Source organism: Oreochromis aureus, linkage group 13 (genome assembly GCF_013358895.1).
Source record: "Oreochromis aureus strain Israel breed Guangdong linkage group 13, ZZ_aureus, whole genome shotgun sequence".
Taxonomy (NCBI): Eukaryota; Metazoa; Chordata; class Actinopteri; order Cichliformes; family Cichlidae; genus Oreochromis; species Oreochromis aureus.
Genome location: NC_052954.1, coordinates 21,372,917 through 21,400,065, shown reverse-complemented (window position 1 = coordinate 21,400,065; position 27,149 = coordinate 21,372,917). Strand labels below are relative to the sequence as shown.

The following is a 27,149-nucleotide window of genomic DNA, read 5'->3' as shown; positions in this document are numbered from 1 at the left end:
TAAAGCAGAGTCGATAATAATAATAATAATGTATGTTTTATTGATCTTCGTGGGGAAATTCTTCTCTGCATTTAACCCATTCACTCAGTAAAGTGGTGGGCAGCCATTGGGCTATAGAATAGGGAGCAGTGTGTAGGGACAGTACCTTGTTCAGGGGTACCTCAGGGGAGCCGTTCAGTGGGCTCAAACCCCCAACCTTCTGATTATGGGGCCACCACTCTACCTACTGAGCTATCCCTGCCCTATGAGCATAAGTACCCCAGTACAGCCTGAGAAAAGCAGTGTTTTCTTTTAATATTAAAACATGTAAATTCTTTTAGTAGATAATACTAGCGGATGCATATAAAAATTTAATGAGACATATTTTAAAATAAATGTAATTATTAAACAGCTGTATTTAAATGCAATCAGAAATTTCGATCTGTTGCATGTAAAGACACTTGCACAAAACTGCTATCCACAAAAAGGGGCAGATGTGTTCATCATCTCGGTTCTCATATTTCTCCTCAGCACAACCAGCCAAGCCAAGCTTCAGTTCTACCTGAGTGCCTCCAAATGTAATTTCACTGTATAATTGGATAGACACCCAGTGTCTGCTATCATTGTCTGTGCATTAACTTGAATCGTTCCGTTTGCTGTTGACATTGTTTTCAAAGCCTTACTCCAAACGCATTTGTATTTGTGCTTAAGTACTGCTTTCAGTTGGCATATCGCTCTTTGATTGCGGTGGTGGAAGTAAGCCTCTTAAACGATGTTACTATATTGTGAGGTTTCTTGGGCAGGAACGGCAGGCATCTCAAAACACAAAAGGCACTTGATGCGTGTTTAGATGGCTTCTGTAAGTCACCCGTTGATCCGAACACTGCGTCTTGCCACCAACAGAGGCCTGCAGCTGTAGTCATAAATCATTTATTGTGTTATCACAGAAATCATTTACTCCCTTTTCTTTTCATAACATTCAAATCTCTGCTTTTCTAATACCCATACTAAGAACCTTCGTGCATCCCCGGAGGAACACTCTAATTTACTCGTGGTGCCATTGTTAAGCAGACACCTTGATGATGGAAGACCTCCTGTACACAATATGGGATTTCAAAATGTGTCAAGTCGGGTGTAAATCTTAGTGCCGCCTCTGGTGAAACAGATATTAATTTGAAACTCTATGCTTGGCGGACTGATGGTCTCTTTTTCACGTGTATTTCAGAATGAAATGAGTTCTCTGCAGGCTATGGCAGAGGTGAGAGAAAAGGCATATCAGAGGCTGGATTGGGCTCTATGGTATAATCCTTAATGAATTCCATTCTTATTTATGACCTGACAGGGCACTGTAACTCACCTCTCAATACATACTGAATGAAATTACTACGGCTATATAGCAGCAATTGCATGTCAATTGCTTCTGAAACAAAAGGTTACAGATGACAATCAATCAAAAACTCCATCACAAAGTTTCTAGGTCAGAGGAAAAGCACCACAGATCCAAACAGAGAATCCCTCAGATCATTCTTAAGGTTTATCTTTCAGAAATAGTCCTGCTGATGATGGACAGAAAATAGGTTGGGCCTTCTCTAAAAGGTTGTTGTGGTGCTAGTTGTGTTATTTATGGAACTCCAGCAAGCAAAAAGAGGATGGTACTTCAAGATGCTTTATTAAAACATACTTCATATTGGCTTCGAGTAAAACTTGATTGTTCGTATCCTAGCAAGGGAGAACACTATAAATCATGCTTACAGTATCCAGCACTCGATGAATATATTATTCTTGTTGTTCTTGGCTTGTGATTTTGCATTTTTATAAAATTCCTGCAATGATACCTCAACCTTAATATTGGTATGGAAAGGAAAAAATAGCAGAGATTAAAAAAGGAAAACTTACCTCCAGAGTGAGCTCTCGGTAACACCCCCCAGATTGAAGTCATAGAGCTTAGTCAAGATCAGGATCACCTGCAACGTAACCACAACAGACATATTTAATTACAAGTCAAGATCTGCATTAAAAACCTTTGGCTCGGCAGCACACATTATCTGTCTCCACCTAATGACTTGGAATAAATACAGCATGTCCGCTGCTTTTCTTTACTAATAAATATCAGGCTCATACAGTATGTTAGCCCAATGACAAGTGATCCTCATGTTGTCAGGAAATGTCAGTCGACTAGTGGCAGGATCTGAAAAAAAAATCCATGAAGGCTGTCAAGAGTTGTGTCTGTATCTCATGTGGAATGATACCTACATGACAGCAAACTCTGAACATAATTGTTCAGTGAACAACGAAAAGAAATGCAGTCAGTGGCTGCAATGCACCATCCTCTCTCATTTCCTTTTTTTTAACTTCAGCCTTGCTTTTACCTTCAAAACATTTAAGTACCTTTGCTGCAAAAGCACCAACAGATCTCAAATGCTGATGTTACATGTTGTTATTTTACTCTTTTTACTCATTGGAAGACGTCCAGTTCCAGTTTAGGTGGAACATTTGTTCTCTGGGGATGGTTGGACAATGTGTTTCTGGGGAAACAAAAATGCGGCCCATAAAAGCCTGTCAAGGCACAGAGGGCAGAGTGAAATGGTGTGCAAACGCATTATTGTCACTCCAATGGCATTATAAATGACTTCCCGTGGGGATGCTCATAACTCAGGATAGAAAGAGGGGTAGGGTAGAGAGCTTGGGGTGCTTTATGAATTGTGGGAGAAGGAATGGTAGATAATTACAATCAAAGACTAGAAAGATGACATAATATTGTGATTTTACTAAAAAAAAGGCATGAAAGATAGGTCAAAAGCTCAATTACAGTGAGTTTAAACGTATTAACCTTATGGGACCCATGGAACGACTCATTAAACCGTAAAAAGCCACACAAGACTCAGAGGAACAATGACACGTATCTAAGTCTGCTTTGAAAATGTTAAAAACCCAATTGACCCACAATTTAGCCATCAAATGGCCACTGTGCATGGCTGGGACTATCTGCATTGCAGGTTAATTAACCAATCACACAGTGAGATAAGCATTTGCATAACTAAATGCACCATGTCTGCAAGGTCCAACGCTGGAGTCGGAATCAATTTGGAGTGCAGACTTAGTTAAATGGCTGTGATGTTAGTCCTAATTGCCTGCTTTGAAAAATAGATACAAGAGGAAAAACTGAGCCAAACTGTTGATCGTTTGTCTCTTCAGTTCTCCTTTGCTAACAACAATGAATCTGTGTCACGGGATATTATAAATACTACGAGGTAAATTGAATCTGGATTTGATTTTATCAGTGTCAGAACTAGAGCAGTTCATTCTTAACCACCGACATTCAAACATGCGGCACAGCAAACTAATCGAGTGAACAACGAATAGATGTTCACAGTTTCGTGGGTTTCAATCATTTCTGCTGTTTTGCACGTGAATTCCAAATGAACCAAATGTACATAAATGTAGCTGATGATGTAAAATAACCTTGAAAAAATAGCCCCAAATGGCAAAACTTGATAACGAAAAGCCTCTTGGCACCCAAGCTGTAATTGCCATTAGGGGCTCTCCCTTAACTGTTGTCAACATGTTTGTGTGGTTGGCTCATTAACAAAAGCTGACCCACTGAAATGGGTCAGTGAAGATCTACCTCAGGGACCAACAGACTAGTGAGGCAGCTGACTGTTTGGATGATTTGTCCCTAAGTGGATACATCAAGAGTACATCACTGTAGACTGCATGTTCCCACATCTTCAGCGTTATTGATAGGCTGTGCATCTGTGACTCAAGTCAATAGGGAGCAACTACTATACATGCAAATGCCGAGACCAGTAGGGACAGCACATGACTTGCACACCAGATGTGTGACTTAAAGTATGAGAATGAAGGTGCATTAAAAACGAAACTCCGAGAGTTTGTGGTGCAGCCTTGCATTTATGTAAATACCAGGAACAAACAAACACAAAATGGCTTCCAGAATTATTTTGAGCCTTCTAGGTAAATACAATTCTCCATGCATATCATCGCTCACTTGCATACATGAAATTAAGTAAGGACCCTGGAAGGCCAAAAGCAGTGCATTTATTCATGTTTATGTTTTATTGATGTGAGCAAAGAGAGCTTTGCCCCGGGAAAGTCAACCAATCATTTTTCAGATTGGCTCTCACCCTCCGAGGAGTTGGGTTTAGTCATCCTTTTATCCTAACATTCTATTCTTGTCGCTGTCTTTTCCTTCTTTGCTTCCTCTTTTCTTTCTTTGATTCGTTCAATCTCACCTCATTTGTTTCTTTCTTCCTTATAGAACAGACTCTCCAATTACTTTCTTTATTTTTTTCTTTTAAATCCAGCATTTTTCATTTGGCGACAGAAGAAAAAAAAAACATTAAAAGGCACACACAGACAGGTCGTTTTTGCCAAAGATTTTAACTCTTAGATGACTGAATAAACAGCCTCCATGGCAACAAGTGTTAAAAGCCATAATTTAATTGTGATTATTTTTTTTAGCTTAATTCAAAAGACTTACCAGCGAACAGAGTTTTTCCTGGCTAATGGTTTAGTCACACTAAAATAAAAATAGGTCAGAAACCTCCGTTCAACTTGGAAAAATCAGTGGGTTACTTTGTGATTTCGTTCAGTTTTTTTGCTGTCAGATGCCGATTGCATGTAGTAGCAGCCAGCTGTTTGCCCAGAGGTTGAGCGTGCAACCTCTGGTTTGGGTGACCGTTTCTGGTTACAAGGTGACGATCATGGCCTGACTCAGACTGCCATGACTTTCAGACAGATTAGTGAAGGTTTGGAAATATCTAGCATGTTGCAATCAATATTAGTAATGCACTGATAAGCTCAACTCGTCTGCAAAGCATCTCTTTGCAATGGAGCACTCAACTCAACTAACTGGTTGAGTCGATTGTTTATATATTTTTTGTTTATGCTCCTACATAAAAGCAAGGTTGCTGAGTGTCTTTGTAATTTTTGCTGATCCTGCAGCCATTCAGCAGCAACTATGTCACTATTCGTGGAGCGATTTCTGAAGTTTCACAACTATGAGGTTCTTGCTGGAGCCTGAATGTGAGGAGTTTCTGTGAATGTCAATATCTGTGTCTGTAGATGACAACAGACTTAACGCTCCCAACTTAACCACATTCAATCTCAAACTTAAAGCAGACTGACTCTGTCCTACCACGTAATTGCCTGCATCAAAATAGGTTAGAAGACAGCAATTTACTGCGAGTGTTCACAGAACTAGTCCTCATCTTCGAAGCAAACATTTCAAATGCAACAAGATCAAAAGTTCATTGCACGCAATTGAAATAATGCATCTTTGGAGGCCACCAAAAATTTCTATGCTCAGGAAAAACCCTGCCTACGCATTCAACTTGCACAACTGTGCAGACCAGACAGCATATGCAATGACAGCCTGTGGACTGAATCATGTCTCTACAAATTCCATATCAATCCGACTCTTTTTTTTTTTTTTAAGAGAAATGGTCAAATTTGAATGTGCTTCAGTTGGACATGAGATGCATCTCAACATTGTTGGTGGGCAGAATATTTTCTACACAACTCGCAATTTAGGTATGAATCATCTCTGTGTACTGTACTGAAAAATGGCTATTAATAAAATAAAATAGACTGTTGCTGCACATCAGCACAGTTATTTCGTGATTTCTAGCACCAAGCTTCAAATGGAACCTGTTGCTTATTCAGCCCCCAGTAAAGCATAATTAGGCTGGCACCCCTCAAATATTGTTTCTGCCTAATTGGGTAGTCAAGGGAAGCAAAGGAACCCTTACTCTAAACATCACACCTCCAGACTGTTTTTTTTCTGCTCAGGAGTAACACATCGCGGGAAGTAGAAACAATCTTTAGAAATGCGAGAAATGAATCCACTTTCATGTGGATCTGGCGCTGTTTTTGAACATAACCAGAGGGGACAACAAGGAGCTAAATTAATTTCCAAGGGACCCCCCAAAGTTGATACCAGAGAGTGATGTAAGGCTCATTGTAATAACTCAGCTAGCGGCTGATGCTCAGAGAAGCACTGACATATCTCTATTTTGTTACTTACCTTTAGCCTCTGCAAAGTTCACTGCTACAATAATACACATTTACATTTTCATGAATACACATAAGCTTTGTATATTGTACTGCAGGGTAAAACATTCATACAGTGAGCGAGCCATCTCCTGGGAGTGACCCCTGTCTATCTGAGCCACAAACGTCTAACAACTCACTGGAATATTTCAACACTAATGGAATTATTTTCATGCATTAGATATTTTTTTTAAACCAAAATATGCCACCTCTCTCTGACAGCTGTCTGGAGGTCAGTTTTGTGATCTCCCAAAAGAGTACAAGTTTTTTGAATCCATCAAGTGACTGAGTAAGACATAATCTGACAAGCCTTGCTTTAACTGGCATGCGAGTAGGTACGTCTTCTCTAAGAGCTTTTCATGTGTCCAGCTGTAATAAGTAATATGACAGTGCAGACTTGAGAAGCGTCAGACTGAGTTTGAGGTCATTTAGGAATGACGTCACCGTTGGAGAGTTTGCCGATGCTCATTTTTTCACTCTTCTCTTTCGCCTCAGTCCAACCGGTCAAGGCAGATGGCTGCCCTCGCTGAGCTTTGCTCTGCCTGAGGTTTCTTCCCGTTAAAACTGGATTTTTTGCGTCAGTGTGGGGGAAAAAATCAGTGTAGGGAATAATCGTGTTTCTCTCTTTTTATGTAATATTTTACCTTACAATGTCAAGAGCCACGATTTCATTTGACTTACTGATTTGGCTTTTACTCACCATTTTTACCTTATATTTTGTTCTCAACAAAGTGTGTGTCATTGAAGATTTTCAACTTAAATATTTCATTCATTAAGGTCCGATATGTGTTTTAAGTGATTTTTTTGAGCAAGGGAAGAATATTTTCATAGAACAACAACACATGGAGGTTTACAGCAAGTTTCAGCTCAGTGTCCAACACCACGCAACTTTTCTGTTTTGTTTCACAGCTCTCACGGCACTGTTTTTGGCAGCAGTGGGCAGCTGTTTACAGTGAAAAACCTCCAACACACTCCTGCACAGCAGCTCAGCAGCAAGCAACAGATAGAAACAGTTAGTGCTTAGCTTTTTCACAAGCAAATAGTTAAATATATACCTTTATGCTAAAAATGTATTAGTATCGTTGTAGTTTTAGGTCTCAAATTGTAGTTGTTTGAACCAGGTAGTGCTGGTCCCAAAAATCTGGATCATTCAAACCATAGCAGAGAGCTTACTGCAGTAAAATAGACAACATGCAAAGAGAGAAATCCAAGAAAGGTGAGAACTGCTGAAAAAAATCACTGGTTGACAACAAATATAAGATAAGCTGTATCATAATGAAAAGCCTGATCTATTGTTGCTGACTGAGAACACCCTCTTTATTCTGATTTTGAACTGATGCCCTCAGGATGACGTTTTAGGAAGCCTCGAGCTAGTAAAAAGCTTTATAAGGGAATCATTTGTGCCAAATGCAATTAGTATACTGAACAACAAGATGCTGCAGTGTATTTCAGTTATATTGAAGTTTTATGTATGTACTATATATGTATGAATGTGTGCTGATAATTATCAGTATTTATCTTAATTATAAATTGATTTGTGACTTAGAGAACCAAAAAAAAAAATTCCACTGATGGGAACGATAAGGTTACTCTGTTGTATTCTATTGTAGTCTGTTCTATTCTATTATTTCTGCAAATGGAGCCTGGGTAAGCTATGCCTAGCTTTTACAAAATCCCATTCAGAATTTACATAATTTCATACCTGTGTCACCCCATCCACAGGTACTCTCTATGCTCTTTCAAATAAGAAGCAAAGGAAGTGGTTTGAAAGAGGTGAAAAATGTACAACACCTTGGGGTGAGCCATATCTAACCAATATTGCTGATCCACAGAGACCCCCTAATGCATTCAGGCTATTATCAAACACCAAAAACTGGTGAATACAGCAAGCTGGTACTCGCCGCTCTACCTAACTCCACTCCATTCCTGTTGAGGCAAATGCAATCTTGAAGACATAAAAATAAAGCCTGTTTCATTTGTTGTTAAGCTCATTAGATTCTCAACTTCATTAAGGAAATAAAGACAAAAGCCAAGGGCAACAAAGAGTAATTTGAGTAATTTGACAAAGACTGCTTTCTTTAAGTCAACTACCTAATTAATATCCTTGATCTCCTACCTACACTGAGCACATTTCAGGTTTGCTGCAGACTATCGCTTTTAATTTTCATCTCCTGTGCTTTGTGGGGGGAAAAGATCTCCATCAAAGCACAAGAAAAAATATTGCTGTTTTGTGTCTTTTGTTGAGCCAAATGGGACTACCAGTGTAGTTGTAGTAAGTGATCCGTGTATCAAAATGAGCTCATCTCTTTTGTTCCACAACAGATTCAACAAAGTAGTCGTAAAACGTTTTCCTTTTTTTTGGCATAAGATTAAAGATTAATATATTCATGCATCCATTAGAAATTATCTGATGCAAACACCTGCAGAGAAAAGAAATACAGTATTGGTTGCAAATTTGCATAAATTTCTTTAAGGCTTGACAGCAATGAGGGCAAAATCAAGATGCACTGCAAGTGGGTGGAGGGAAGAAAAACACAACATCTTGATTGTGGCTCTGGGAGGACGTCTCCAAAGTAGAACACTTAGTAGAGACAAATGTCTTTTAAGAAAAACTGTGAGGTCCAAGAGAGGCCTTACTCTGTCCTCATCTTATCTGTGCACCAAATTGATTGTTTGTACTTTTGTGGGTGAAAACATACTCCAGGGGATGATGCTTTCATCAAGTAAACCCCCGCAAAACGTCCCTTGTGCATTAGTCTGCTGTTTCTATGTTTGCTTATCCACTAGACTTTTGAGCTTTGGTCATGTAACCCTGATGCTTCAAGCTTGAGAGGTTTCACCAATCAATTCAGTCCATTAAGAAGGGGGAAATGAATGAAATGGGCAGAATATAAAAGGGTTTCACTTCAATACAGCTCTATTGTGAGGAGATTTTGTGAACATGTTGTACTTTTTTTTCTTGCTAACAACAATACACAATAAACTGTGCTGTTTGTCCTTAATAAGATAAAAAATTGTGATAGATGTGCTTCAATCTTTTTTTTTAAAGAAAGTTTGGGGTAAGAAGTCATTGAAATACGTTTAATGGACGAGATATGAAAATATAAACTGCTATGTTTTTTTCTTCCTTATGTTTGATGTTGTTATGCCACAATGCACTGTGGCTTCCTCTAAAAAGGTGGAAAACAAGGAACACAGCATTCAAGGACAGATTTGATTGCAATTTTAGAAGTCATTTAAATGTTTTGACACGTTTAACAAAGTTTTAGTCACATCCCATGCAATCTAAAATTAATTTGATGCATTGTAAGTGGTGTAGAGAGCCAAAAAAAACCCCAAAAAACCTAATATTTGCATTTTTCTCTTAGAGTGTTTTGGCACTGTGCTTCTCTTGATTGCTCAGATTTAGAGTTCATAGGTTGAAGGTACAGTTGCAAGTTGTCTGTGCATTATCATCTTATTAAGCCACAGAAAACAACCAAGTCTGACAATTATTATTTTTATTACATGAAATATGGAAATATAAAATGTAATACTAAATGAAAAGTTCCCCCAAAATCAAAACTACTATTTTCATTTTGGAGAACTTTGTACACTCTAATGCCATCTAGGCATTTCTTCCAGTGTCTTCTGTTCTCTCACAGCTTTGGCTCCTAATGGCTCAGCTTCTGCCTGGAGGGGTCTGAGCTAGAGCCAAAGGCGGTAGTTAGTCCAAATTGAGATTTTGGAAGAGAGAAGCCCTCCACCTAAAATGACCCCCTTCACTGCCAAAAGTGCTGAGACTCAGCTCGGGAGCTAAATGTGTCCCACATATAATTTTGTCTTTCTTCCCCCGTTGCTTATTTGCATTTTTCATAATGCAAAGAGAGTAAACTGGTAAACATTAGTTTTAATAAAAATTACATGTATACACTACGCGTTTTCTTTGCCAATTATACTTTTTAAGGAATAAAGTCCTGCCAAGATCATGTCTGATAGGAAAGTTATTTTCCAGAAAGTAAAGTGCTATGTTCCTTTTTTTCTTCTTTCCTCTTTTTTTTTTTTGCCTGTACAAATACTGTACCGAAGTGCTTGTAATACAGTACAGTACAAATATAGTTTGAGCTGTTTAGTTGTAAATATCTTGTGTTGGGTTATATTTACCCTGACAAAAAGTTGTAAATACAGTCTAGCAAATCAGCCCCTTCTCCTCATCATTATGATAAAGACTGACAGGGGGATGAGCTCGGTGGGTTTCAGTGCCAAATGTTGTTTCCAGTTCATTTGAGAATAATTATGTTAATAAAACAAAAGATCAACCCGTTGCTCTCTTTTAAACTTCAGGTGTTTTACAACAATTTCTTTTTAGTATTGGCTCTTGAATCTGGATGTTCAAAGCACAGGACTTAGACACCAGAGACTGGGCTTTTCTGATAGACAATACAAACACTTTGAAACCCCCTAATCACATCCATAGTCTCTGATAACTGTTAACAGAGTAAACAAGTGAGATATTCAAATCACTGGTGACTTTTCTAAAACTAAAATCCAAGAACAGCATTTCTCCTAACATCAAAACTAACAAGACGCTGCGTTTTCATCACCATACAAAGGTTTTAGCATGCTTTGATTGCAACATGTAGATACTTTGTACATATTTTGTACATTGTAAGAAAAGAATGAATTGCGTGGTCAATGTATTGTAATTTCAAAGTGTCAACATTTTGTGAACTGCCAGATAGGTTAACAATTCTTCTCATGCTGGTGACTAAAACCATGTGATGTGTATTATTTTTCTGTTTCAAAGCACACTACCAATTTATAAATAAACATAAGGTTCAACAAGGCTCATAGTGGCGGTTTTGCCTATTATGTTGGCCATGTATAAATGGATCCATCCAATCATTTTCTTTCTCATATGCAGGGTTACGGGGGGTTGTCATAGGAGAGAGTTAGTTTGTTGCAGGAATAATGCTTAATTTACGGTATTGTGATTGTGTCCATTTGCTGAGGTATTTGCCTACAGAGAGGCTATAGAGAAAGGTTTTCAGCCAATGCAAATGTGCTCCCCTGCAGTCCTCCAAAATCCCAAGTGCACTTTGCTGAATGTGGATGCCACTGTGCATTTGTTGAAAGTTTATGATTTGACAGGAAAGAGACCCACGGTGGAGTTCAGCAAGAAGGAGAGAAGTGCCAAAATCCCAATCAAAGATCAAAAAATACAGTATGAAAACTACAGACAGCAGCAGCACTGAGCAGCTCTCTTTTTTTTTTTACTGTTTTTAACACACTGCTTCACTTCAGCTCTTTCTATATGATAACTTTGCTCTTCTCCGTGGCTGGCTGATGGACCAAAAAAACACCACAACCAAGAGTAGCCCACAGGCTTGATTCTGCCTCCATCTGAGTATAGATGTTCTCTGCAGGTAGATGGGCAGTCCACAGTTACCAGCAGACTGCAAATGTGCTACCAACGGTGAGCCATAATTTCACCACAACACAACAGCCTTCAGCCACACGTCTATGGCCAATTTAGAATCTCCAGTTAACCTATAATGCATATCTGTGGACTGTTGGAGACAATGCCACAGGCACAGAAAGAGCATGCAAACTCCACACAGAAAAGCCTGAGCTAGCCAATTCAAACCAAAGACCTATTGTTACATTCTCAACCACTTTTCTTGCTGCTGCAGCAAGAGTAGAGCTGCATACAACCAATATAATAAAATTTCCATTACTTCTGGGTGGCAAATTGAGCCATTAAAAGAAGCAAAAAAAGACAGAAATAGATAGGATTATAAATCAAAGATGGTCATTTAAACATTCTGAACAGCACTGTTTAATTACAAGTGTGTGTCAGAATCATCGTATGAAATCAGGGCTTGCAAGTTGTTTGCTTTGACTTCAGAGGATGTGAAATGATCACCATAGTAAAGCTAGAATATAATTAGATTTTATTTAGCTGTTAAAATAATTTAGTCTCATTCACAGACATTTATAATGATGGCAGTTCAAATGTGTTCAAATACAATCATTAACTCACATAAATGATGTGTAGATCCTGTCAAGTCTTGTCACCATTTCTGCCATTATTTTGATCCATATTTATTTGCCCATTTATATAGCTTCCGAATTTAACAATAAGTCAGGTTTTTTTTGTTGGTTTTTTCTGTTCTGAGCAAAAGCAAAGCGTCATTTAAAATGATTTGTTACAGGATACCAATTGAGAGAGTACTCTGTTTTCTAAATGTGTCATTTTGTGTTTGGAAGTTTTCCATCATCTCCATTGATTGCACAGTGTGTGTGGCGCTCAAGGGTTGGGTCCTTTGCATCTCGCTTGATCGGGAAAAAAACATTTTCCTCCTGCAACTAATACATTCCTGTCACTGTAAACAGCCGAGTCAAGCTATTATTTAAGCTGAGTGCCACCTGAGCAATCCCAGTCATCTTTAAACGTGATAGTACCGTCTGTGTTTCTTCTGGTAATATGCTGCTGCAAGTCCCAGCAAATCCCAAAACACAGCTTGATCAAACTTGTTTTGTGTGATATCAAGAAGAATAAAACTGAAGACTAAATCAGCCTTGACCTTTAGACATACAAAGTTATAAAAAGGCACAGTTTGTGTTAGCCCGGTCTCTATGTTAATTAATAAATTTGTCTCCCAATCTGAATATCAATTTTATGATTTTCTCCAATCAGAAAATGCATAAATTTGCTTTTATAACCTAATCACAGTTATATCTACCTCACTGCAGTTATTAAAACTAATTAATCACATGCAAACCTGTCAAGTATGATTCTGCACCCGCTTTGTCTCTTTGATTAAAGCTGAAAAATAAAACATGTGCATGTGTTATACTTACACAAATAACGAGAGAGCGAGGGGCAAATCAAGTAATGACAGTGTGCTTGAACATACAACTGATGGCAGGCCTTTATTTGCTGCTTAAAATGCACTTTGTGAGGCAAATTTAAATTCTAAGTGCTGAGGAAGTGCTGAGAGGATATGTTGATGTGATGCATTATGGTCCCTGAGCACAAATGATTCATGAAAAAAAAGGGGGCACACATTCATGTCATTTGTGGAGTAAAAACTGGGATTTCAATGAATTATTACTACAGAGAGGTAGAGACTTGTAGCCTGTGCGCTGTAAAGTAAAACTGAGGCAAAAGAAAATAACAATGGGAATGCTGCCTTTTTCTCCAGAAATGTTTAAAAATTGCCCATCCAACCCTGAGAAATGGTTAGGGGTTTTTTTTGGGGGGGGGGGCAAATATCAATCTGCCTCTAGTAGAGCAGGGCAGAGCTCCAACCACAGTCATAGTCATAGATGTTCTGACCTAGCTTTGGGGATGGTTAGGTGCTTAAAAAGGCCTTGATCTTTACTTGAGAGCCATTTTCTATCATTAACATTAGCTAACATAGCTGTTTGCAGCTAAAGAACACTTTTGATTGCAAGGCAACTGCACAAGTTACCTGGTAGAAGGCGACCAGTCTCCAAACAGTAATGGTCTGCAATCAAGTAGTGAATGTGAATTTCTGTTTAATGTGAATTTCTGAGTATCCAGACAACAACAGATTTGCAACAGAGGACATTTTAAGAATTATTTTTTGCCTGATTTATCTCAATTAATCACCGTATTATCACAAGTGATTGCAGACTGACTCTATCCTATTGCTGTTTTTTATTGCACCATCTTGACACACCAAAATCACTCTGAAAACAGCAGCCAGCTGCAAGTGATCCGGATCCAATCCTTTGTGTTTAAAGCAACCATTTGAAAGATAATGAGCTTGCACGTTCATTGCACACAATGGCAATAATTTTGATCATGCTGTAGTATCCAACCACCGTTTTCCATGGTGTGACTACAGCATAAGTAACATAGCTGTTTTAGCTAACATAGCTTTGTTGGCTAATGTGCCTGTCACAGCAGACCAAGAGTTACCACACTCATTAAACAGCATTAACCTATACTGCATATCTCTGGACAGTTGGAGACAATGCCACAGGCACAGAAAGAGCATGCAAACTCCACACAGAACAGTAACAGAAATATGCTATCCAAAATAACAAATTTTAAAAAGGGAAAAAACAACAACAAAACATTTTTACAGATGATAACACTCCTGCAAATCTTTTCAATTCAATGCTATCTTTCACTAATTATTATGAATTACTGTGGATTTATCTCACCCAGCCTAAGTTGTCCATGGAGATTGCTTTTTTGACTAAATTTGGACTAAAAGCCAGTCATGATCTTTAAAAAGAGAACCCTTTATGTCTAAAGTTGGTTGAAATGTAAAAGATCAAAAGTATTTTTTTTCAGTCTATTGCTGAACTTGAACTCATGTTTATCCTCCTGAACATTTTTCTGTTGATTAGAGGTCACATTTTAACATTGTTTAGAAATTTGGCAAAGTCATCTTCAGTATGTTTTCAGTGGGTTTTTGCTGGGTTGAACAGTAGCACCAGCACTTCTATGCTGATATTTTGATTCAAGCCATCAAAGCAGTCCTCTGCACAGGCAGGCAACGTGCTTGGATGCAGGTATACTAAGAGACGCTAAATTAAATATGTTTTACCTTGCAAAATGTCATGATGTCTCTCTGGATTTATACTATCCAGTGTCATTTCAGCTCCGTACCTATCTGGAATGAGTTTTATTCCCTTTGTTAATACAAATTAAACCTAGGGATGTGTAATAAGTCAGCTAGATGACTGCTAAGTGGTTGTGGCCATCACTCAACAGGAAAATAAGATGTGGTTAATGTGATTTAAAAGAAAAAAGATTCTTAAATGAAAATAATGTAGGGTTTTTTTCTTGACAATTTTTAACCTGGTGCATTAAATTGTGTTCAATTTTGCCTTTTTTTCCCATTTATGTTTTCCTTCTACTCTTTTAGAGTAGTTACTTAGTCTAAGTGTTACTCATATTTAATCACTAGTTCCAGGAACATTTTTACAATATTTTTTTTACAACACAGCAGCACATTTTCTATGCAATAATGCAAAGGATGGCATCAGAGGAAAATGGGATATGGTCAATAGCTCATAAATGTGGCATTATTAACCGGTCTTAATACCATGGGAAATAGCTGGACTTGGATCTAATTACCTTTTATTTATAGCTCCACAACAACAATCTCCAATAAACTAGAAGCTCTGTGCCATCAGTACGAGTAAACCATAAACCTTAGTAACCAGGTAACTGCGTCACATGCTCTGGTCACAACCAGTGGCTCAGTGTTTCAGTGGGAACTAGACGGGTCTCTTTTTACGCAGCCAACAAGACTGGTGCAGTTTCTATCACCATCTTACAATCACATCAGTGGACAGCACACCCCTAAAGACTTGAGACGGGCTGGATTAATGAACAGCCGTGTGGTGTTGACACCTCAAGGGACAAGCAGGTAAAGGACAAAAATGGCTGTTCGAAAAACTCTTTTATCTTGAATTTTCTCTCTTTTTTTTGTGCATTTCAAAACTCTAAACCATCTATGTTAAACTCAATTAGTAGGAAAAAAATGAAAAAAGAGACATAACTGTAAGAAAATATTAAGTACAAATTAAAGATTGAAGTGCTGCCAATATTATAATACAAAGTGTACCACAGGAGGGAAATAATTTGTACTCAAATGTGAGAACAACAACCACTTTTGATTTTCATCAAACGTTCAACGGATCAAAATCCCCTTAGCTAGCAATCGGGGGCAGGATGATGAAAAGTTCATGAAAAACAGGCCTTTTATCAGTCTCTTTGACTGAGTATTGTAACGTTTTTTTAATAGAGGAATTTTGCGCTAAACTAGAACTGCAAAAGCAGAAAACTGCTCTTGTTTGTGTACAATAGGAAAGTGAAATGTTGCAAGTTATGAGAAAAATTTAAAAGACACATTATAACTTTCCTCTTTATTTTATCTGAGCACCTCAACAGTGGCGGCTTTTTAATGCACTTTTCATCATACTGTAACAGCACCAAACTCCAGTCAAACTCCCCTGCGAATTGGGAACCCATTACATTTGATTTTATGGATCAAGGAGCTCCCGTGCAACCAGCTTTGGCATGTTAAATGGAATGGCTGTCTATCTAATGAACCAGTTTTAAACACAGGTGTCCCCGAGGGCCATGCCATTTCCTCCTTTTTATTGTCTATTTATACTGATAAGATTATGTGCAACAATAACGGCCTTTCTCTGGTTAGGCATGCGTACAGCATGACTCAGGAGCCCAGTCTGATTCCCACTCAGCCGCTGCAAAGGACGATGATGTTACAGAGCTGACAGATTGACTTGAGTCTTGCCACCTCACAAGAAACAAAAAATAAATAAATAAATAAAATAAGAGATTAACAAGTCGAAAGGTACCCAGTGGGATTTATAAAGCGCATGGTCCGTCCTAAAGCAAGTTTTTAACAGTAGCTTCATGGGGATGACCAGCTCCTTATTGTCATGGTATATATTTACATTATTTACGATGACACACAGTGTAATTTCTGCAGCAAATGCTCAGACGAAGTGAAGTCAATAAAGATACTCATTACTGTCTGCAGCTTCAACACAGTGTCCTAGTTTGGTCAGCTATCTATGAGGAGCTTGGTCAATCAGGAGACTAAAATCATTTGGCTGCCAATAACTCCATGATCACCAGCTGGCTTGCACACTAAGACTTTTGCCTTTAGTGGGGTAGAGAGGGGGCTCTCTGCATCCCTTGAGTGTAGGATGTGGTGCAATGGCTGTTTAGAAAGATTACCAATAGTCATGTCACAGCTTGAACACCCATGTGAGGAGAAGACTGAAATATTGATTTGCCATATAGGACCATCAACAGCCAAGTGTATTTATTAGTATTTTTAATTAGTTTATTTTCTGTTTTTATGGCACACATCATTACAAATCATGAATCTTTTTATCACCATCCCCATTCACATTCAGCACAGACTTAAGGAGTAAGAAACATGCACAGCCAATCGATACTACATGTAGCTAAGAACCATTCATTTCAAAGGGAATTAGTGCATGTTTTATTCCCATGGTCGACTCCAATCAATGTTATCTCTCTTAAAATCAGAGACCAGAGAGCTATGACTCTAGGCTTTGATGTCTCAGACAATCACTGAAATCTAATAATAGTTGAGAGACTGATTTGTGGACAGATTTGGGGTTTTATGCAATAAAATTCTTTATCAAATCTGAACTCTGAGGATACCCCGCTGGAGTTTTCACCATCACCTTCTACATCTTTTTCATTTTACTCCCTGTGGAATTTTACATCTTGGTCAGATCACAGGCGAAGTCTTGAGGTGAATATTTGATAGAACTACCCCACACCACAGAAATGAAGTAATTTTCCTTCAAATGTCCCTGTAAGATTGGATTTATTATCAGTCATTTACATCTAATATAGCCTGAGCTATAACATCTAGTCATAAAATGCCATCAATCTAAACTCTACTGTTTCAGTCGTACTTTTGGGACCATGGAAAGGAGTTCAGACTGTATAAATCTCAAATGTTGACGGCTGCAGTGACAACCCCATCAGCGATAATCCAGTGAACAGTGTCCTGCAGTAGCAAAGGCCATCGTTGGTGAAGACATCTCTGACCAGCAGCATATTTCACATAGCAATCAACAAATCAACATTATTATTAGTTATATTTCAGGACCTTCTTCAATGACCAAAGTCTGTGATACCTCTAATGTTATGACACACGCTGCACAAGAAACGGCACCAGATAAGAACACGCTTATCAGGAACATGCAAAATGATATAATTCACCCACTGAAATATGTCTGCATTTTGGGATAACACATGAATATTTGCATTTTTTCTGGGACACAGGGATCTTTAGATGTGGTCTCAGACTAATGTTTCAGCCAAACACCCGTTTGCCCAGCAGACTAAGGTGACTCAAATTACCTGAAGTAAAAAATGCAGAGCAGCTCATTTCTTTTGAACAAGGCTGTTTGTAGTTTAAAGATCTTTGTTCCTGATAAATGCTGCCAGTTGAAAACATTTTTGCATGGTGGATATATAAAGAGAGATAAAATCTCCATGGCTTTGTCTTTGTTATGGTAAAAAAAAAAAAGTGCATGTGCATATAGCTGTGGTTTAGGTGTGTGTGTGCATTCGTGCGTCTATGCGCACGGTTGTGAGGATGTGGATGTGTGTGTTTGTAAGGGTGTGTGACTGTGATGCGGGCAATCTGGATGTTTACTGCAATGTCTTGTCATCCATTTAAATTGTGCATAGTCCCATCAAGACGTGTTGAAGTGTATCATACTGCAATACAGTATTTAGACGGGCAATTGGACAAGTATCAGCTAAGTGTGAGTAAATGTCAGTGACAAAAGCATGTTCAATTTGCCAAAAGGTCAGATAGTGTCTCATCAGCATCACATAAAGGGCCAGGTTGGACACAATCCTTTTTAATTGTAGCTACTACACCTTCCTGGAAGGCATTACTTGATTATTTCATAAATTATTAATGTGTTTTGATTGCTGCCAAACAGCCTGCACCTTCCCACGGCACTGTCACATCAAATTTACCTAAGGGGTTAACTGTTATTTTAAAGTTCAGGTGGCGAACAGTTTGTTGAGATAACCGATTCCATTACTGTTTGGAAAAACACGAGGGAATCCTCCAAGTGCACACTTCTATCCATCTGGCGTCCAAGCAAACAGGCGCGCAATGCGCAAACACTAATAATCTCTTTATAGGTAATAAAAGAAAACGCAATTATGGTTAAAAAAAATACCAAACGCTCCAAGTTAAATGCTTTGTTAGAGTGGAATTTTTTTTGCAGGAACGAATTCTTTTCGTGCGCACGGAATCAGCTGTGCGTAAAAATGTGACAGATTGATGCGCATCTATTGAATAATAAAAACGTCTATATCAGGTAGAAACAAAGTTAAATATCACCGGTGTGTGGGGCGTTTTTATGTTCTTTACACCTTTAAAATATGATGAAGTGTATTTTTGTAAAACTGAAACTTACGCTGCTATTGTGCCCGGACCAGTGCACCATAGCCTGGTTGTGTGCCGAGTCTCCCGACAGAGCAAAAGTAGAAGTGTCCAGGTGAGGTTCGTTCTGTCTCGGGTTTGACACTCTTGCTTCCTCCCCGCTGCGCCGGTACTCGGGTCTTGCGCTGGAAACACCTTGGACAGTTTGCACGAATCTCTCTCTTGAATACGCTTCTCCACTTATACTCCTATCCACGTTTTCGTTGTATGTTGCGCCCACACTCCTCTTTGCCTTCTTTCTTCCGGCAGAAAATGTATTTTCTAACATTATATTCGCTTTGAATCGTCCTTCTTTGTCCTCGAAAATGTTATCATACTTTTTATCGGGTATGTTGAGACCGCTGCTATAGTTTGTTTTGATGTCGATCGGTGCCTCATTTCCACTCTGTGTTTCATTCCACACTTGCTGGCCATGGTTTCGTTTCAAAGCCCCGGCTGTATTTGTTTCAAACGCGCTAAAAACTTTCGTGTTATTGTCGATTTTCAGTGAGACTTTGATTTCCGCCGATTTTCTGGCCACACGTGCGTCCAGTGGCGTTACATCCTGTCGATAAAATCTGTCGAGTTTTGTGGAAAAACTTATTTCCGCGCGAGCCACAAACTTGGGGTGAAAGGGGAAGAGCAACACCAAAGCCAAAAGAGAAAACCCCCAAAATGACCAAAGTCCCATTGTGGTCTTCCAAACTGACAGTCCACCAGTGGGGGGAAAATACAGAGAGCGGCAGAGCTGTTCAACTTCTAAAATATTCAAGGCATCATCTTTATGAGCAAGAAGCCATTCAGGAGACCCGCTCACGTCCAAGAATTTGTCAAAGTGAGGGACCAGTTTGGGAGGCGCTGCGCATCAGACAAACGCACCGACGGTGAGTGACTGCGGGAACGGTTGGAGCTCATTGTTCATGAGGACGTTTGAAGAAAGAAAACATTTATAACGCTGTAATCACCCGAAATCATTTTGAAATTATTCCACAATTTTATTGTGTTTTATTCAGTAACATCTTAGACTCTTTATGTTGCCTAAACCTATGCAATTTGTCCAAAACAGCGCTTGAATGACTCAGAGCTGTTGACAGCAAAAGTAATTTGTGCTTTGCAGTACCCTGTTCATTCTGTGGCAACGTTTTGCCTTTGAAAAGGCAGAAAAAAAACATCATTTGCTTGCATCAATCAACACCGGATTCACTTGTCAAATGTGCACGCGCGTGCGCATGAGTAAGGGTGCGTTTGGGGAAAATTCAGATGGACTTTCTGATAAACATCCATGACTGATATCATTTTAAAATGCATTGCAGCAGAGATTCAGAATTATTTACCTTTCTTTGTCTGTTGACACTGTAACTTTTTTTTCTAATTACGCCACAAACACTGTGTGCCTCAGGCCTTCTACTGCACAACAGCCCAGGATAGAGGAAGAGCTTTGAAGTCATATAATGATATGTTTGGCACCATCTTCATGACTTGTGTTGCCACTGAGGCAAGAAGGATCTAGTAGCTCTTTCAATCTTGGCACTTCCACAGTTTGTATTATTCCGTCATTTTTAGAGTGTACATTTGAAAACTGAGCTTCCTACAAATCAATATGCCATTTAAAAGGTATTAGTTTCAATTAGTGGAGCTAAATGAATCCTTAAAAAGCAATTCCAACTTCCTGCTGACCGAGCTGTCTGTCAGTTCTTGAAATTGTGTGTCAATATTTTAAAAAGTACTCCTGAAATACATGTTTATGCTATTTTGAGTGCATAAGTGCATTCACAGTTGCACAAGCAAGCCTAAAAGTACAGCATACTAACCGCTGTGACGTCACCCTTAGCTTTGAGACCTCAACATTAGGATTTTGGCTGGCACTGTGTTTGATTTTTTAAGCCAGAAGTTACATTATATGGATGAAAGGATGGAGTGACAAGTTGTGCTATATTAGGAAGGTTGGTTAGTAAACTACATTTGAGTGGTGAAACACACATTGGCTAATTAGTCCTAAGTACTAGACTAATAAAAGGTGTATCTCTTTGTTGGTCTTGTTTCTGCATCATCATAATAATGTTGTTCCAGCATCAGCACTGCAATTGACCAATCATATTGTTGTGATGTCAGAGCTTTGCTATGTGGTAAAGACATGTAAGTTTCAACCAAGTGGGTTCCATGGTGGTTTTAAATAGCATTAGCTAACTTCATGGCGCTAACTGAACTGCAAACTGAGCTGGTCAGTTGCACTGTTAATCCTGGACCATCATTGTTATAGTGATGCAGGAGTCACACCAACAAAGGGATATCACATTGTAAAAAGGCTAGATTTAAAATCTGAAGAAACACGTTTATGTATGTCCAAACTATTCTTTTTTTTTAAAACAGGCTTTTATATATGCATTTTATTGCTGTAAATTTGGGCACTTTAACATGGAAGTCTATGGGGAGCGAGCTTCAAACAAGCACCCAGAGAAACGCAGTTTTCAGCACTTGACCACATTTTCCAGCTCCAGAGGTGGCCTTGGCCTACACATGCAGCACATCAGTTCTGATAACAGTCATGCTGAACATGGAACTGATCTCTTCTTCCTTTCAGTGGTTGCAATCTTGGAAATTGTAGGGTCTTGACCTTTCAGCATAAAGCATGTTCAGGTGAATGTTGTTGGCACTTTATAAGTAGACCTGGATTGAATGGAATTGAAACAAAACAGAAAGAAAGGGCCGACCAACCAACTGCCAGGCAGTAGCAAAGGAGATCGTCAGTGCTAGCTAAGCAATTAATGGTGGCATTTTTCATCAGCTATTAATGTTACATGTCTTAATAGCTGTCTTTGCTGTAGAAGAATTTAGTACTAGGTTTTTGATGAGAGGATCAAAAATATGACAGCTGTGGTGATAATCACAGTCTGATTCTCCTGTCTTCATTTTTGATAAGTGAACAGTTTGCACCATTCAATTTGAAATAACACCATCTTGTTGGAATTTGCACACTATGTTAATAAATATGCATATACACAGTGCACTACATGGAAGCATAGTCCACAGATGTATTCAAATGGAGACACAGTGATAGGCCTATGTTTACATCTGCTGCCAGACAGCTGCCCAAAGGACAACAATAAAGAGAAGAATTTCCATCTTTTCCAAGGACAACAAGCACAGCACAAAAGCAGTAACCAGATATGTTTTTGTATGTTACTTAAATTTTGAGATAAAGTGAGAGCAATAATACCCGTCAAGGTTAAAATAATCCATGAGATGCTTAAAAATGGATTCCATGGTAGCATGAACATGAAAAATAGAGAAAAAAGCCAACTGTCCCATCTTATTCTTCATTTGATAGTGAACAAAGTACTTCAGAACAAGTAAAACCAAATCACAACCATTTTCAGATTTCATATTCAGGAATGCAGCTTTTTATTCTACTGTTACAACTCTCAGCAGCAAAATCATGCATCTGCTCAGCTGTAAAACATAGTGGAATTGGGGGTTGAGAAAATTTACAGCCCTTGAAAACTGAGCAGCAAGAACAACCCCAAAACAGTTCGCTGGAAGGACTGACGTTGACATGAGTTCAGTGCTGAGAACAGCACCTTCGGATCATGCACACATTCACAGACAGTGCAGTGAAAACAGCAATCAGAAGGTAAGCCGGCAGTCCCATCCGCCTCAGAGGGCTCAATTCTTGGTCATCGGTTTTTGGCACGGCTGTACAAACAAATTGAGATTCTTACAAGTGAGTACTCAGGGCAGCAGGTGCTACTGTTGCATCTCCACCGCACGCCAGACAGCTAACTCTCTCTACAGGCCATTCCCGCCAGAACGCCTCTGCAATGAGGGGGTAATTGGACTGATCACACTCTGTTTACCCATTATGCTGCTAAAATGAAGTGGGTTGTTCCCAAACACACTGTGACAGGCCAGGGAGGGAGGAGGAGCCTCTTCTATCAATGACACATCTTTTAATCTATACTAACCTTGGGCAGGGAGCATTGTGCGAATTCGCTGTTTGCCTCATTGTGCACGTTCATGTGTGCGTCTGTGTAAGACAGAGAGGAAGAAAGAGGAAGAGGCGAGCATTTGTGCTTTTATGAAGAAGTATCAGGGGGAGAGTTTTTAATGTGTCTGTGCCCTACATCCTGTGTGTGCTTTCACTATGACAAGGAATATTGCATATCTTCCTGGGTGGAGAACATCTCAAATTCTGCATAAAACTTAGCTACAGTGAAAGAGAATAGGAAAAAAGAGAGATGAGAGGACAAGACTGAAAACTGTGTACATCGGTGTAGCTCATTTAATTTTATATGCTCCCCTCCCCAGTGTAGATCATTAGCAAGATTATCAGATGTAATCATCTCATTTCTCTTGGCACATAACTCTGACAGTCCCTGCAAACGGTACCATCCTCTCTCCTGTTTCAACCGAAGACAGGGAGCAAACTCTAAAGCTTTCAGGACAAAATCCCATTTGTGCATCCGCTGTCTGCATCCCAAGCTTGTTAGTTCCAACACTTCAGTGATCCCGGCGGAGCAGACGCACAGGCAGTAGCAGGAACCATAATGGCCATCACCCAGACAGCTCACACTCGCATGCAAGAGATGAACAGCAAGGTGCACTCCCCACACTGCTATACCCATGCCATTAAAAAGGGAAACTTTCTTTTATTGCAGATGGCAAAACACTTATTTTGTACCTCCTTCATCGTCTAGATGAAATAAAAGGGATTTTAAAATCACAGTGGGAGGAGTAGTTTAGGACAGTTTGCCACTGCTATAAACTGGCCCTGTCACTGAAAACGGGCCTCAATGGTGAATCACTGTATTACTATTATCGCTTTGACATATTTGTTCTTGGGCCTCTTTCCTGTACATGATGAACACAGGGAGCAGCTTGGCAGGATATCAATACAATTTACTTGATCTCCTAAAGCTGTAGTTCATCTGTCACGCACAGCGGTGATGTTTTACTTTAAGCAGAAATGTGTTGGGTCAGTTATAGGCATTACTCCTTTAGCCATATACATTTACATAATGCATCATCATTGCAGTTCATTTCCAATTAATCACAACTTAGATTGACATTACTTTGGCTATTGTGCCTCCCTGTCTTGATGAAATTGCATCTCAGAACACTGGGATAAAAAGACGTCTGATTATTTGTCAGTCGGGTTGTAAACCAGTAGCTCTTATGATCCTTACAGTACTGTCCAAAAGTCCTGAGCTACCCCTTCATTTCTTTATAGTTTGTTAGGAAAATGGGACATAGTTGCAACAATTTTTGAAACGTTTTTCAAACTCATGTGGAAATACGGTATTTAAGGCAAGAAGAGATTATATATTTATAAGAAAGTTGACAACCAATATTTGGCATGACCGTCTTTGCTCCTCAACACAATGTGACATGCATGTTTGCAACAGGCTGCCTGTATAAAAATGATAAAGGTTTTGCTGTACAAAATTTTTTAAAAGCAAAATCAATTGCACTACACTCTAGTCCTGAAATATAGGAAAATTGTGTAAATTCATACTTTTGGAAAACTGAAAAATGTAAAATATTTATTTTACATATTTCAGTGTCATTTTCTCTTGAATTAGGAAATCACCATGATAAATAAAAGTTGAATCAATTAGGAAAGACTGCATTCTCGATTATATATTTTAAAAAATGTAAAGAACTTTACATTTTTTAAAATATGCTTGTTAATCCTTCAGTCAAAAAGACTAAAGGATTATTTAAAATCTGAGCACCTGACTTCTTCTTAGATTGCTTGAAAAAATGTTTAAAATAAAACATACCATGCCTTTGTTTCTTAATAGAACCAAGTTTGAATGTTGCATCAGCATTGGTGAAATTCATGCTAGAAATTAACATATTTAACTGGGAAGGCATGTGACTTTCTGCCAACCATGTGTCGGATTAACAACTTTCAAGATGTAAGAGAAAATACATGAATAAATTATTGAATCGGCTTAATCGCTTTGGGGAGAATCTGTGTACGAACAGAGGCTCTCAGTAATGTTTCTGAATACTTTTTTTTGCCTAATTATGTCGCCACACTCTTCAAGGCCTTTATAAAATATGACCAAAAAATCTAATCACATAATTATAAAGCTGGTCTGTTCATTCTTATTAAACATGTTTGTTTATTGCCACTGGAGAGTGAACACCAACTGTTATCAAAGAGAAATTCTTTGACCCACACTGTAAATACCTGATCCCTCTCCAACAGAAAAACCAGCCATTTTCTGCAGATACTGTTCTACTTGATCAAATTAACATTTGAATTCTTTTAAATCGTAGCCCAGTTGTTACCAGTTTAGTTTGAAGTTGATAACAACTGGTCACTTTATTGGGTACACCTGCTCAATCACATGGCAGCAACTCATTGCTTCGAGCATGTGAACAATGTGGAAGAAAACAGCTGCTCAAATAACCTCTTGTTGCAACCAAGGTATGCAGAAGGGCCTCTCGAAGCCACAACCCATCAAACCTTAAGCTACAGCTGCAGAAGACCACACCAGGTGTGAACCCTGTCAGCTAAGAACAGGAAACTGAGGCAACAGTTTACATGGGCTCAGCAAAAAAATGGAAAATAGAAAAAAAACATTGTCTGGTCTGGTAAAAACATGGATCCATCCTGCCTGTAACAACATCACTGTCAACAGTGGTGGAGTAACTGCATAGGGGACATTTTTTGGCAGACTTTGGAGCATATAGTTAAAAAAAAAAAGAAAAGGGGAAAAAATACTCTAAAAAGCAGCCAGGAGATTTACATCAGCCTGCAACTATGTGACGCTATCATGTCAATATGGACCAAAATCTTAGGAACGCTTCCAGCACGTTGTGAAATTGATGCCATGAAGGATTAAGGCAGTTCTGAAGGCAAAAGGGTGTGAAATCCAGTATTAGTGAAGTGGGCTTAACACAGTGACGGTGGCTGTATTAGGCATAATTGCAGTACAGTATGCTGAATAAATCAGATAAATCTGTGATCATTATGCTCATCCACTACTATTAGTTTTTGTGTACTTGGCACATTACAGTCAATGTGCAGCTCATTTCATTTTCATATGTAATTTTCATCTGGACTCAAATTTAATTCTATGCTCTCGAGCTTTAGGTCATCTTTATATAGGCAAATAAGCTGCTTATGAAATCAGACCATATTTATATGCATATATATATTTAGATGTATAATTATCGAAATCATTTCGTATTCTTATTTAGGTGAGTTCAAATATGATTAAATACCAACAGGATTAGATTAGATAAGATTAGACTATAGAAGCGATAAAACCTACTTGACACTGAGTTCATTCAAATCCCTTCCCCACCTTGCTAGTATCACGATGATGTTAAGACAGATTTATCACAGTAGTACACCATAGGAAATTAAAATGAACCAGTACGTGTTGTGACTGACAACTGATTAAAATAAATAAATAAATATCTAAGTATCTATCCCATCTCCCCTGCTCCAGCATCATAAACAAGTAATGGTTGCATCAGTTTACTGTCGTGTTATATTTTACGCTGACAAGAAAGAGGCCAAGGGAAAGAAATGTCTTCCCCATTATGGATTTCGTCCCACATTTACACATCAGCTGTGCAGGCTAACTTGGACTTTTAGTGGGTTTCCTTTAGGCTTTCCTCACAGGCTGAAAGGAAAGTCAATACTGCTTAAACCCCTCTGCAACTTTGGTGAGATTTTTTTTTTTAAATGAGCACTTTAGAACTCGGCCAAAGGTGATGCGTTCTCTGCTCCCGTACTTTTTTTGGGGGTCTATTGGCAGGCAATTGCTTACCACCAACCACACTTTTTCTCCCACCACACATACACAACCGCACACACATTTCTCCTTTTTGTCTCCCTGTGTTTCTTGGTCTCTCTGTCTTCCTTTCAAGTACATTCCCACCCCCCTACCCCAACCCATCCGCTCTCGGTCTATGTGTCTCCACTTGCACTTCCTCGCTTCTTTCCCATCTCACTCCTTTTGAAGTCTGAGACAGCTCGAAATCCAACGCGGTTCTTTTTTGGACAGCCAAGGGGAAATGGCTCAGAAAGAGGGGCTCAAGTTCGATTACAGCTGTTAATCAAAAATCTACACTGCCCAGCATGGCGTGATGTGA

General features: G+C 38.9%; 1 protein-coding gene across 1 annotated transcript in view; it reads right to left on the bottom strand.

Moving 5' to 3' along the window:
• sorcs3b (sortilin related VPS10 domain containing receptor 3b) overlaps positions 1-19,840 on the bottom strand; it is a 53,122-nt gene extending 33,282 nt beyond the window's left edge. Inside the window, exons 1-2 of the mRNA XM_031756847.2 lie at positions 19,030-19,840; positions 1,876-1,943 (exon numbers count right to left, since the gene is read on the bottom strand). Of these exons, the coding sequence (XP_031612707.1) occupies positions 1,876-1,943; positions 19,030-19,725 (764 nt within the window). The 5' untranslated portion in view covers positions 19,726-19,840. The remainder of the gene's footprint in view (positions 1-1,875; positions 1,944-19,029) is intronic.
• Between the last annotated feature and the right edge of the window lie 7,309 nt (positions 19,841-27,149).